At 45.7% G+C, this 14,026-nt stretch overlaps 1 protein-coding gene across 4 annotated transcripts in view; it reads left to right on the top strand.

Moving 5' to 3' along the window:
- Positions 1-14,026, top strand: part of TRIO (trio Rho guanine nucleotide exchange factor) — a 336,828-nt gene that overhangs the window by 125,658 nt on the left and 197,144 nt on the right. For all 4 annotated transcript variants that reach the window (XM_059173670.1, XM_059173672.1, XM_059173671.1 and 1 more), the window contains exons 4-7: positions 4,727-4,919; positions 7,434-7,946; positions 9,457-9,579; positions 13,632-13,823. In XM_059173670.1, coding sequence (XP_059029653.1) covers positions 4,727-4,919; positions 7,434-7,946; positions 9,457-9,579; positions 13,632-13,823 — 1,021 coding nt within the window. The remainder of the gene's footprint in view (positions 1-4,726; positions 4,920-7,433; positions 7,947-9,456; positions 9,580-13,631; positions 13,824-14,026) is intronic.

Below are 14,026 nucleotides of genomic sequence, written 5' to 3' on the forward strand. Positions count from 1 at the left end.
GCCCCAGGCAGGGAAGTCACAGTGTCCCGCCGTGACCCCGCCCGGCCGTGGCCGGGGCAGGTCCGTTTGGGCTGTTGACTGTCCGCCCTGTTGACGCCTGTTCGGGCGCCGTTTCCGAGAAAGCCACCACTTTGCATCTCCCGTGACTGCGCGATGGAGCCCTGCGTGTATATGCGGGAAGGTTCGCTCTCTCCCCGCACTCCGGTGTTTTCTCCGCAGTTGAACGGTTGAAACCACGGGGTTAAAAAGGGCTTCAAAGGTTCTGTACTACTCACTGTCATTTCCGAAGAACAATCTAGTTGGTGAGGACCACTTGGGGAGCTCTGTGTGTTCGGTACTGTGCTGCTGATGGAAGAAGAAACCGAAGCACAAGGGACGGTGTCAGAATCTCTGCCAGTCAGAGATACTTGTCAGTTAACTGTGGAACGACTGTATATAATTGCGGCTACTGCCTTTCTGGCCTGAAAATTTCGATGGATTGTAACTATTAAAAACTTCTTCTATTTCATTGATAATGTAAAACATTTGATTTAGGTTGGTGTAGATCATCGGGATGATCTGCCTGAGCCTACAAAACCTCATTATGATGAGCACACACAAAAGTAGTAAGACTAACACAACAAACGTCCACATACCTGTCATCCGGCGTCAGTGATGACCAGTCAGTGTCGCCAGTCTTGTTTTTCTCTAAGTTTCCCCTGTAATAAAAAAAGTCCCAAGCCTCCTATCATTTCACTTAGAAATAATAAGCATATAAGGTGACCCCCCCCTCCATTGTCGAGCACTGCCACTTCATCACCTAAGTTTGCTTTTGTATTTATAATTCCAAGTGACAAGAAATGTCACGTTGCTTGTCCTCTTGTCCTCGGTCAATGATAAGAGAAGTGGGATTAACATGTGAATGATAAGTTTCTCAAGTCATAATGGAAGCGGCAACAGAACCCGTGGGTCTCCCTGACCACACAGGAGCTGTTCCGCCCCACTGTGCGCCTGGTGGTGGGAACATTGTTTTGTTAGAGCCGAGGCGCAGGGCCAAGAAAATCATCAGCAAAATGATGGTGTGTGAATTTTTTTTTGACTTGTGGGTTTGCTTGCACTTAAGTCTGATTTTTTGTTGGCATAGTTCCAGAGCCGTATAAATCGTCCTGGGGGTCATGAGTCTTCTTTTCCTATCCATTACCCCTGACAGTTTCTGTGGCATTAAGGTAGCCTTTTGCCACCCCCAAGTTGGATAGTTGCAGGGCCCCACGTTCCCAGATGCGGAGAAGTACACTATCCAGAAAGCATGGACAGCAGAATCAGACCAGCTGTTCCTTTTATCAGTTTTCTGATCTGTGAAATATGACAGTAATGAGTATTTCTTGGGATTATTGTGAGTGTGGAGTAAGATTCCGTATGCACATGCCCAGTGCAGTGCCTGATACACAGTAGCTCCCTAGGAAAAAGTACGATAATTTCCATTTGTCCTACTTCCCTTCTTTTATTTTTCCTTTTGACATGTGCTCTAGAGCCCAGTTATCTTATTTTTCTTCTGCATAGCCTCTGTCTGTGTGCCTCTTAAAATGTGGCCCTCAGAGGTAATTGTAAGTGTGATCTGAGCGGTGATGGGTAGTTTGAGCATTATTACTTGGGTCACCTTCCCCTTCCTTCCTCTCTCCTTTAAAAAAAAAAAAAAAAAAGTGGGACACCTGGGTGGCTCAGTCAGTTAAGCCACTGCCTTTGGCTCAGATCATGATCTCAGGGTCCTGGGATCGAGTCCCGCATTGAACTCCTTGCTTAGCGGAGAGCCTGCTTCTCTCTCTGCCTCTCTGCCTGCTTATCCTCTCTCTCTCTCTGACAGATAAATAAAATCTTTAAAAAAAAAAAAAAAAGGGCAATTGGAGTGATGGAGTGACTTTCATAGAATCAATTTGCAAAGAAACTTTCCATTAACTATGTGTAGGAGAAGCAAGTCACAGTAGAACTTCTTGGTGGTCTAATTGGGATTCCCACACAGTGATGAAAATAACATTGGTCTTGGTACATCTCTAGGTGTTTATTGCTCTTATTGTTTGAATTACACGTATACTAATTATGTTTTAGAGCATTTTCCCTTCTTTAGGATGATTTATAGTAGCTACATGGATAAACTCTTTTGTCACTAGCAAAATAATGTGAGACTTAAATTGATTCATTTGTGAACATTCATATTAAAAGGTACTTTCTTCATGTAGAAACTAAGGAGCATTTCTGTTTTTCAGAGACCAGCATTGAGAAGGGATGTTAATTTTATCTAACATTTTTTTATCTCCTGATGAAATGAGGTTCTTAAAGGAAACTGCCGGAGTACTTGGTGAATGATCACACGTCCCAGCGAGCCGTGTCTTCTGGTGGAGGTGTGGCATGGGTGCCTTCTCCTGGAGACAGCTGCCCACGTTCTGTAGCTGCTCCTGAATAGAACTGGATTTGGGAATCTTTGCAAGTCACTGCTTTCTTAACAAGGACTGGCTTTTAACTGGGTAAAGAGACAGATTGGAAGGATATGCCCTCCCAGCCCAGTTCGTGTGCGATTTTCATTATTTAGAAGTCAGTGGGTGGTCGGTTCGATTGTGGAGGAAGGCGGATCGTGAGTCCTTCTGTGACCTGTACAAGCTCAGGCACCTTCTGGTGTGGTGTTCTCTGACGTGTTCCTGTTGTTGAGTCTGGAGTTACTCAGGATGCCTTTCCAGCCCCTTCCAAGTGGAGGGGCTGTGCCCACCGTGTCATGCTCTGTGAGGAGAGACACAGTCTGCCTGAGAGCGTACCCGGATCTGGTGAAGGCCGATGCTGAAGTCAGTCTAGCAGACAGTACCCAATGAGGCCATCAGGGAAATGGCGTGTGGTCTCCTGCCTTTGGAGTGTGGCAGTAGATGGTGTATCCGGAGTAGAGGGTCTCTGTGGGGGCAGGCTCTCTGTGCTCTGGCTGATCTTGCCAGATTGCACACCCCATCAGAGCCCTAAGAGGCCCAGAATGCTCCATGTCAGTGACTTGGGAGATTTGAGGAGACCTTTCTGGAAGCCCTGTTTGCTTCCAGGATCTGTGAAGGAGGTCCGTGCTGTGCTGTTCCCTGGTTTATGGCCCAGGACCTACTGGAGACACGGAGAAGCGGTATCATGAGAGAGGCCTGAGCCAAGCATTAACTCATTTGGGGCTCCTGTTCATGTAGGAGTGGCAGACAGGAGGTCATCAAACCATTCCTGGCAGTTTCCGCCTTTGAGAAGCTGGGCTGCTGTCAGTCTGTGTCCCCGTGATGGCTCGCCACACCATGTTTCCAGCACCTGCACTGCTGCCTACTCAGGTTCTAACCCCACAGACTTGTTTTGTAGAATTTTTTGTGACATGCCTCTTACGGGGATGTAGCTGTGACAGGAACTTTATGTCTGTGAAATTTGGAGCAAGTTACTGTAATGGCGTGCCTCAAGATAAGGAAAAGAATGGCGTTCTGCAGGGATGGGGGGGGAAGAGTAAAGGTGTGAGCTAATGCAGGAGAGCATGAAATTGGTTTTAATTTTGACTTAATTTATTTTGGCCTTTTAACAACACTTGATGATAGAGGTTAGTTTCCTGAGTTTTTTTAATATGAGATTATAACTATAAATAGGTTTTAGTTTCTCAGGTGATTACCTGAGGCAGAAAAATGTCCAGTGTCTTTCCACTGTCTGGGCCCAGTACATTCACGCTGGGTGAAAAAGTTGTCATTACCCACTCAGGGTCTTAGGTGTGTGTCCAGATCCCTTCCTTCAGGCATTATCCGGCCCTCATCTGGCGCTAGGACCAGAAGCCTGCATGGAATGTGTGAATCCACCACAAAACAGAGTTATGGTTGTTCCAGAAGTGGAAGGCTGTGCCAGAGCCTTTCTAAAAGCTTCCCCGTGAACACTGAAGTTATAACCAAGTGTGACAGAGTATTTTCACCTGCGTTTAAGGACATTTTGACTCTTGGATTTTCTTTATGGCAGAAGTGCATTGCCTATATTTTGCATGTACTCAGAGGTCAAGACTTAATAAGACTAATAATTTTTATTGCTTTGTCAGGGTCATTGTTAAGAGAAACTGGCTTTTTTGTTTAAATTGGTCAGAACGTGGAGGGGAAGAGCACAGAGGCTCTAGCACTTGCTTGGCCGGTGCTGAGGACCAGCCTCGTCACCACCATGGCCTTTGTGTCACCAGTGCAATCGCGTGCAAAAGACAAATAAGTCTTATCATTACTGTAAAAATCCCTTTACTCTGAAGACCCTGCCAGAAGGGCACCAAGGAGCCCAAGGGATCAGTGGAGCACACTTGGAGAACCTCTAGGACAGCTAAGGACCCAAACCAGTTAAAGGAGACAAAACGGGAAATTGAAAAGCTCCCGCCATCCTCAGTGCACTGGTGTGGGTGGTTTCAGTGCCCGTGATCCTGGGAGGCTCCTGTGACTGCTGTTCATTGGTCTTTTACCCTCCCCACCTGGGCTCTGTGCATACTGTTAGGGGTCTGTCCCCATTAGTGCTCACTGAGGACCTTTGCTGTGATAGTTCCTAGACAGTTTGTGGGATCATTTAATAAGCAAAAGATGAGACACCCCTTCCCCTCCCCAACCCACCCTCACCTCACAGTATGGAGCCCCATGGACATCAGGGTGAGGGTCACAGAGTCAGCCTCACCCAGTGGGACTCTGGTCAGAGAAGGAGTTGCATGGCTTAAACCTGTTTCTTTCTTTTTCTCTAGTGAAGAGGTGTGCAAGCGAGGATTCACAGTGATCGTGGACATGCGCGGGTCCAAGTGGGACTCCATTAAGCCTCTGCTGAAGATACTGCAAGAGTCCTTTCCCTGCTGCATTCATGTTGCACTGATAATCAAGCCAGACAACTTTTGGCAGAAACAGAGGACGAATTTTGGCAGTTCTAAATTTGAATTTGAGGTAACTTCCATGTGTAGCCAGACCAGTTAAACCAATAGGCGTGGTTCATTAAAAGTTGACTTTCTCCTCGTCATTTTAGATAATAGATTTTTAAAAGCACATATTAAATGGGAATGGCACATCTTACATACAGATGGCATGTAAAATCAGTTACTGAATAAAACAAAATTTGGTTCATTTATGACATGACACTACTGGATTATTTCACCCACGGGCGATTTAGGTTTTAGTTCTCTTGGTTTTGGTTGGTGGGGCTGCTGAGGTGTAAGGTGTGTACCATTGAAAGAGGCTCCCTCTTACTTCTCGTGATAAAACAGCTTCACCCTTCAGCCCAGATGGCTTTATGTGGCACCAGATCCATCATCATTGCCTTCGGCTTGGAAATAAGGGAATGTTAGGGAGAGATACCCAACTTCACGTGTCCTGAAGAAAGTGAGTTTTCACCTTGTCCTTGAGAATGGAGGGAATGATCTGTTCTGTATTTCATGCGTCCGTTCTCTTGTTGATGGAAAGGGAGATACTCCTTTAAAAGCTCTGTAGAGTTTGGAATTTAGCAGCACGTTGGGCCACTGTCTTCGATGGTGTGTGAAACAGGCCTCAGCCTGCTGACTTCTTTTCCTTTCTACTGTCCCTCTCCTCCAGCTACGAAGGCTCTGCCTAGGCTTTGATGCAGGTAGTAGAAGGAGATGATTATGGGGAGAAAGTGTTCTGGCCAGCTTGAAACCTAATTCATGTCATAATCTGTAGTACAATGTTTTCTAATAAGATCTCATAATATTTGGTGGAATAGCTTGTGCTCCTTCTTTAAGTTTGCCCAAACAGCAGGTGTCAGTGAATGTCCTCCCGGGTGTGAAGATAAACGACAGTAGCAGTAAGCACATCACGCGATAGTACTTCTTAAGCTTCATGTTCCATGGTAACTTTTCAGTGTTTTCACATGTGTATTACTTGTGTTTTTAAATCTCTTGCCATGGTACTGATTTTCAGTCAGAAATTGGAATTCAGTTTTAATTTGAATTTGAAACTTCATTCAAGAGATTTAGGTAAAAGATGAAACCCATAAGCCTTTATCTTCACACAGTTAAAAAGTCATTTTGGACAACAGTTTATTGGGTCTTATTATTTTCGTGATACAGAATATAAAGTGTGTTGCTTTTAATTATACGTGTTTAAAGAAGAAACAATGGTGTAGCATTATAGAATGCACAAAAAAGTTTTGCTAGTCTGATTTTGGTATCTTCCCCTGGGCCTTCAAAGTTCCCTAGACCAGCTTCTCTATTGTCTCTACATTGTTACCAGCCTCTCTCTGTGAAGTGATTAGTTCCATGGATGTTACTAGAAGTCTGGACAGATGAGATAGAAATGAACCTACAGTCACGTCTGCACGCAAGCAGATGTGTGGGACTAGGAGTGGCCCCTCTTCCTAGCTCTCTTGCTTTTTGCAGGTTCTTATGCTAGCTAGCATGGGGCTGATGTAGTTCTAGGTCTTCTAAGGCTGGAGGTGACAGAGGTGGGGCTAAGCCAGCCTTTCTTTGGTTTGTTTTTTGGCTCTTAGGCTACAGATCTTTTTCCTTTAACTTTGTCTTTGCATTTAATGACCCTCTCCCAGCCCCGATGTTTTCCTTGAGGCACAATATTGATTGTAACCCTGTGGTACGTGGCATAGGTAGGGAGAGGGTAAGATTTTTGCTTAGATTATAAAGGACTAAAACTTGGTCGCTGTTAGATTGGAATGTAGTGCAAGTTGGAACATACAAAACTTCTACTACTCAGAATTGTGACAGATGATTGTAGTGCATGAAACATCCCGTCTGTCTTCAGCTTTATGGCAAGAGCTTCTGTCCCCTGTCTGGCTAACTTTTATATATTTTAGAAAGTTTCAAAAAGTCATTCATAGCCTCGTATCTGCTACTTGATGGGAGGTGGACCAGGGAAAGATGAGCCGTGATTGTGGTCTGGTTGGAGCATGTCTGTCACTGAATAAGGAGCTCACAAACACGTGTCCTTAGAGGGAGATGGCTCTTCTCAGGGTTGTGGAAGCCCACGAACAGGACATTTGCTTGGTTGCAGAGAGCCGGAGGCCTCTGCAGAGTGAGTGAGATGGTGGAGTGGTTTGGAGGAGAAAGAGTGCATTGATGAAAGTAAAATTTCTTAATCGTCTGCTCTGTATTGCGATTTAAGACCTTTCCCAGTTAACATGCCTAAGATAGTGGGTTGATTTCCACATTCTTGGGAAGAAATCTCATTTCTTTAGCTCTCATGAGATACACATCCTGTAATTTTAGGTATTCTAACTAATGTGTTGTTCTAATGGACTTCTGTTTCACTGACTATACTGGTAATGTTAGTTTCATCTACATTTGTTTTTATGGGGCCAGAACAAGGTATGTTTTCTGTAAAGAGATCACTTGCCTTACATTTTGAATATCTATAAGTAAGTATTGCAAATTGCATTATGATAAGGCCACAGAAAATTGGTTCATTTTCTCATACATGATTTTTTTTCCCCTTAAGACAAACATGGTCTCTTTAGAAGGCCTTACCAAAGTAGTTGATCCTTCTCAGCTAACTCCCGAGTTTGATGGCTGCTTGGAATACAACCATGAAGAATGGATTGAAATCAGAGTTGCTTTTGAAGACTACATTAGCAATGCAACCCACATGCTCTCTCGGCTGGAGGAACTTCAGGACATCCTGGCCAAGAAAGAATTGCCTCAGGATTTAGAGGGGGCTCGGAATATGATCGAGGAACATTCCCAGCTGAAGAAGAAGGTGATTAAGGCCCCCATAGAAGACTTGGATTTAGAGGGACAGAAACTGCTCCAGAGGATTCAGAGCAGTGACAGCTTTCCCAAAAAGAACTCGGGGTCAGGCAATGCGGACCTGCAGAGCCTCCTGCCCAAGGTGTCCGCCATGCTGGACAGGCTGCACTCCACGCGGCAGCATCTGCACCAGATGTGGCACGTACGAAAACTGAAGCTGGACCAGTGCTTTCAGCTGAGGCTGTTTGAGCAGGATGCTGAAAAGGTAAAGGAGTAGGGGGAGAGGAGTTGAAATGAGACACGGATGGGTTTCCTGGATTATCGGGTCCTGGCAGCTAGGGGGCTGCTTTGGTCAGGAGAGAGAGAGTGTCTTTTCACTCCAGCCATCTGCCTGAAATCCGCCTTCCAGCTTCCCTCGTACTGCAGGCCGGGGCTGTCTGAGGAGCTTTGGGTTCTTAATGACTGACATTGTGGTTTGGCATGCCTGTAAGATAGACAGACGAGAAGGGTATCTTGAGTTAAAAGAGTGAACATCTTATAGAATTTATATGACCAAAAGCAGTAATTACGGAGGTATGTGTTTTGCCCCAGTGAAGCCAGTGACAGAATACCATTCCGATCTATTGTTGACCATGCTTTTAAGATCAAAGATGTATCAGGTGTTAAAAAGAATAGCTTCTGGGAAATGCGGGCAGTGATTACTTACGGCCTCATTTTGTTCTCCTGCTCCAGATGAGATAGCTGGTCCGAGCGGATGCTCTTGTCCCCTGCTAACTCCGTCTTGGCAGTGGGAACAGGACACTTCCTGAGAGGACTGTGTCGCAAGCCGTGAACGTGGGTGAACCGATCACTCTTAATTTGAGCTCATTGAATTTTTTTCACAGAGTTTTTCTCACAGGAGAATATTTTCTAATGTTAAAAAAACTACATCACTAATCTTTGATACAAAAGGACCTTTCAAACAGTGACAATCCACTACTGTTGTCTGGCAAGCTTTTAACCTACCCGTCAGCGTACTTATGTTTAAAGAAAAGCCTTGTCAAAGACACTGGAAAAATCTTCCTTTCAATTACTAGGGAAAAACAGGTGACTGTCTCTAGGATTCTGATTCAAGTCACGATACTAGTCCAAATAATGATAGTTATTTCCTTTTGCTTTCATGTTTTCCTTGTGAGCAACGTAACTGACATCCTTTTCCAGGGAGTATCTGTATTGAACCTCGAGAGAGATGTATGTCATCATTAAATTTTTTTCCAGTCCTTTCTATTTTTATGGTAAATTTTATTGTTTGCATTTGCACGGTTTTTAAAATACTGTTTGCTCTCAAGCAGATCTGATCGTGTATTCACTGGAGTTGCTGTCGATCATCTGTGGGCATAGGAGAACCTGCCCAGATACCTGCCAGTCCCTAATTTCACCCAACAGGTCTTTCACTGGAGAGCAATGTGGTCAGGGAAGCAGTTCGCAACAATGGGGAGGCTGGGTTGAGACTCAGAGGTTGGTTTCAGTTAGCCTGGGGGATTTGAGCACCCCTCTTTGCCTGTCTGCCCCTTAATTCCTCATCAGCTGAAGGAACACATGCGGTAGGACTTTCTTGCAGACCGGGTCCGTTCAGAACAGCTTACTTTGAAGTCAAGGATATTTTTGGACCCAAAAGACCGAGAGGTTGTCAGAGCAAAGATACTGCCCTTGGTTGGCTTGGCCCTGCTCCTGGGCCTGTGGCAGCCATCCCTCTTCCTGGAGCTGCTTCAGCTTGTCTTTCTTCATTCTGGTAGATGTTTGACTGGATCACACACAACAAGGGCCTGTTTCTGAACAGCTACACTGAGATCGGAACCAGCCACCCCCACGCGATGGAGCTGCAGACGCAGCACAACCACTTTGCCATGAACTGCATGGTAAGAAGCTGTGGGCACAGAGGTGGCGTGTATGAGAGAGGATTCCAGCGGACGGGAGGGACTTACACAGATGGTGCCCCAGCCCTCTGCCAGGAGGCCACGCGGGGCCTTTAGAGGTACCGGTGGTGTTGGTAGCTGACCTCCGAGCACGCGACGTTCTTGGTGTTAGCAGTACCTACAGGTTCTTTTTAAGCTTTATGTAGCTGAAAATGTGAGAACAAGCAAACACATCGGAGAAACTCGAGCCAGTTACTTGGCCAGTTTACATGGGTGATTTTGAGACTGGTTCCTGTGCTGTACCTCTTAGGAGCCTGTAGGGGCTCCAGAGAAGCTGCTCAGTGGTCGAGGGAATGTTCTGAGCAGATCTGCCGACAATTTGCTGGCTGCCCTTTGTGAGGAGGACATAAGCCAGCCTGCCTGCTTTCTCCCTCCAGGGCATACTCCAGTTCTCTTAAAACATGACATTTTCCTCCAGGTTGAACTGAAGTACTAGGGTCTGGACATAGGCCATGCCTAGAACACCCTGCTCTGTTTGAGGCTGAGGCGCTTGACTCCACTGGCCTGTTGTGACCAGTGTTGGGTTGTTGTAGGACCGTTAAGCAAAACAACAAACAATTCTAAATAGTATTTTTGTTACATTTTTGGAGTTAATATAACTAAAATAAAACACTATGTTCTACAGGATATATGTTGTTTCTGTAGACAATTATCCTTATGAAAATTTCCTTTTCAGGGACCACGAGTTTTGGGTTGGACTTTGAGCTAGTCTTATGAGAATTAACCACTCTTGTGCCTTGTAACATTTGTACCAGAACACTGAAGTGGTTTGAAGACAGGGTCTTTGCTTAAATTAATTCAGTAAGATGCTATTTAATTAAAGTTTGGGTAACTGAGTGCTCTAGGCAGTTTCAAAGGTAACATTTAGCAATACAATTTTTGTAATAGATTCCATCAAAAAAGTTTAGTGTCTGTTCTAGAGTTTGAGGTAAGAGAATTTCTGGTTTGGAATTTTAAACCCAGGCATAGATGAAGAGTTCCAAAATGTTACTGGTGGAGAAAGCATCTTAGAATTTCTTCCCAAGAAATTTTTATCAATTTTTCAAGTTATTCTGAAACCGCAGCTAGTGGTGGAAGGCATTCAGTCTATTGTATCACATAATATATGAACAAGAAGTACTAAAATATATTTTAGAAAAACAAGAACAGAAAATATACCCACCCCCCAGCATTCTTAGTGTGACATTTAGGGTCAAGAAAATGGGAAGTATGATGTAGAAGACAGAAGCATGGGCTGGGGTAGGAGTGCAGAGGTGTCTAATGTAAGCCTTCCAGTTACCTTGTGACTTTAGTCCATTTAGTCTCTGCAAGCCTCGGTTTCCTGATCAGTAAAGTGGGGATTCTATCTGCCTTCCATGGCAGATATAATTTTATTTCCTCTGCATATGTAAAACACTAAGATAGTGCTCAATGCAAAGTAAGTACTTGATAAATGATAATTATTAACAGTCATGTTATCATCAATTAAAAACACTGTTAAAAGAAACTCTTAGAAGTATGAGTAATGTACTTTTTTTTTAATTTTTAAAGGCTTAAGTCTATTTTCTGGTTCTTTACAATAAACTTATTTTTCTAAGTTAAAGTTCTTTTTCTTTTTTTTTGAAGATTTTTATTTATTTATTTATGAGAGAGCACAAGTAAGGGGAGAGGGAGAAGCAGGCTCCCGCTGAGCAGGGAGACTGACCTGGGGCTCCATCCCAGGACCCTGGGACCACAACCCAAGCCAAAGACAGAAGGCAGACACTCAACTGTCTGAGCCACCCAGGTGCCCCTCTAAGCTTAAGTTTTAACTGGAAGAGTGGCATAACCCTGTGCCACTGTGGGCGGCAGCTGCCGGGGAAGCTTCCAGGCCTGTCTGGCTCCTTGTCCGCCACTCCTCCATGAGTGCTTGGGACCCAGCTAGGACACGTCTTTATGCAGAGCAAGGACTTCTTAATTTGCAGCCCTGTCTTGTGCTTCCTACAGTGTTTTAAACATTTTTTTTTTTTTTTTTGATAAAATGAAAATGCTGAATATCAGTCTGCCAAGTTGCCAGTCTCTGAAGCATGTTCAGGGATGCCAACAATTCTGCTCATGGTACTATCGCAGATGCTTTTAAAAGCTGTGATGAGGACGCCTGGGTGGCTCAGTTGGTTAAGCGTCTGCCTTTGGCTCACATCATGATCCCGGGGTCCTGGGACTGAGTTCTACCTGGGATTCCCTGCTCAGTGGGGAGCCTGCTTCTCCCTCTGCCCCTCACCATGCTCGAGCTTTCTCTCTGTCTCAAACAAATAAAATCTTTTTTTTTTTCTTTGAAAACTGTGATGATAAAGTACCTAGAGGTGTAGGTACTTTAACAAGGGGAATTCTATATTTTATGTTAGAGACTGTTTATTGGTTGGTGTGCCAGCACTTTCCTTATCTGTGTAATCATTGATGGAATGATGGTAAAGGTCCAGTCCACAGACCCTCCACGCACAGTACAGTCTGGTTGAGGATCTGAAAGGGACACGGGACACCGTAACAGAATCTCAGTGGGAATGAGTCCCCCCAGTGGTTCCCATGGCAGACCCATCTGCATGGAGAGCTCTGCTCTGGGTTCTAACAGAGGGCATTGGCATATGGTCTTCCCAGCACCTTTGGGGTTGATTTACATCTTTAATGATACAAAACAAAAATTAGTAATTCTGATCACCTGCAACTAGAGGGAGAGAACACATATGTGAAGAGGGGGCATTACTTTTGCCTAAAGGATACTCGTTAGAGCATTATTGCCACAAGAGCCAGGGAGGCCTTGGTGGACTGTCTTAGCCTCACGGTGCCCTCTCTCCCTGCCACTGTAGACAGCGGTCACCTGTTAGCTAATTCAAGGCTGGAGTCTGTGCCTTTCTAGTCCCAGAGTGACTCTACCTAGTTTTGATTTGGGTCAAAGTGGAGAGGAAACAATGAGTAGAAGATGGTACAAAGGAAGAATGGATAAGTACCTTCTTCAGAGGGCTTTGGGGTGGCTGCAGATAAGATCACCGCGAGGAGCCACACAGGGTGTGTGCGGTGGGAGAGGGGCCCAGAGAACCACGGCTAGAGCGGACAGGAGGCAGGAAAAAGGGAGAGAGGTTTGGACAGGTTGAGGAATTAGATTTAGCAGCACAGTTGGGAGGAGCCAACAGGGGTACATGATTTTGGGGAGACCCGTCAAGAGGAGCATGTTGTGGTGACAGATGGGGGTGTGTTGAAGGCGTGCGTTCCCCACCGCTGCCTCTGCCAGACTAGCAGCCTCAAAGGCCAAAGAAGCTGGAAGGGAGCACAGCATAGCGAGAACCTGTTTTGAGGGCCAAATGTGCCCTTTTTTCCAGCCTCACACTGTTATTTTTGCATTAAACTGCTGGGCCTGAAGATGGGCATTTCCACAGAATAGAAAACTTGATTGAAGGTTTGCACCCAGCGTTGTTCCCTTTTGTGCCTCCACTCCTCTGCTGTGGAGAAAGCGGATCCGTCTGCAGAGGATTCTCTGTTGGCACCGCCCAGACGGCTTGGGCTGGTGTAGACGGGAGAACTTGTTTCCACACAGAACAGCCTGTGGCTGCTCCACGTGCAGCGTGTAGTTCCTGGGTTCCAGTTAAAACCTGCAGTGTTGGGTTTTCTTGTTTCTGGGTGACTGCTTCTCTGTGGGCTCGCCGTCTGGCCCCGTTTCAGGATCCGAAGCCAGCAAGTGAGTAAGAGTGTGTCTGCGCACCCACTTGTGTACTTGATTGCTTTGTGCCAACCAGTCTGCCCCTCAGCTAGTTGATCTGTAATTTTGCAGTTTTAGAAATAGAAATTGAAACCAATATTTAGAGTTTCTGGAAATCAGATAGCAAGTACGTCCACTGTTCTCTACCAGGTGATTCTGCCCTTAAAAACAGAAGTGGAGTTTGTGGGCTGTGTTTCAGAGAGCGCTATGATCCGCCGGTCCTGCAAGGAAGCCTCTTGTTTGCCTTCCCCTGACAAGCCCTCTTTCTCTCCCCCACCTTTCGCAGAACGTGTATGTAAATATAAACCGCATAATGTCGGTGGCAAATCGCTTGGTCGAGTCTGGCCACTACGCCTCTCAGCAGATTAAGCAGATTGCGAACCAGCTGGAGCAGGAGTGGAAGGCGTTTGCGGCAGCCCTGGATGAGCGGAGTACCTTGCTGGACATGTCCTCCATTTTCCACCAGAAGGCTGAAAAGGTCAGTGCTTGGGGCCTGCAGCCCGCAAGGTAGTGACCAGGAACACGTTCTCCCCCGGTGCCCTCCCCGCAGCCCAATCCCTGGACGACTTTGGTGTGACACCCACAGTGCTTAAGAACATGAGCTCTGAAGTCAGGCAGCTGTGAGCTGAAACCCCAGCTCTCCGACCGTGTGCTGTGCCATCTTCGGCAAGTTCCTTCGCC

This window comes from Mustela lutreola, chromosome 5 (assembly GCF_030435805.1).
Source record: "Mustela lutreola isolate mMusLut2 chromosome 5, mMusLut2.pri, whole genome shotgun sequence".
Classification (NCBI taxonomy): domain Eukaryota; kingdom Metazoa; phylum Chordata; class Mammalia; order Carnivora; family Mustelidae; genus Mustela; species Mustela lutreola.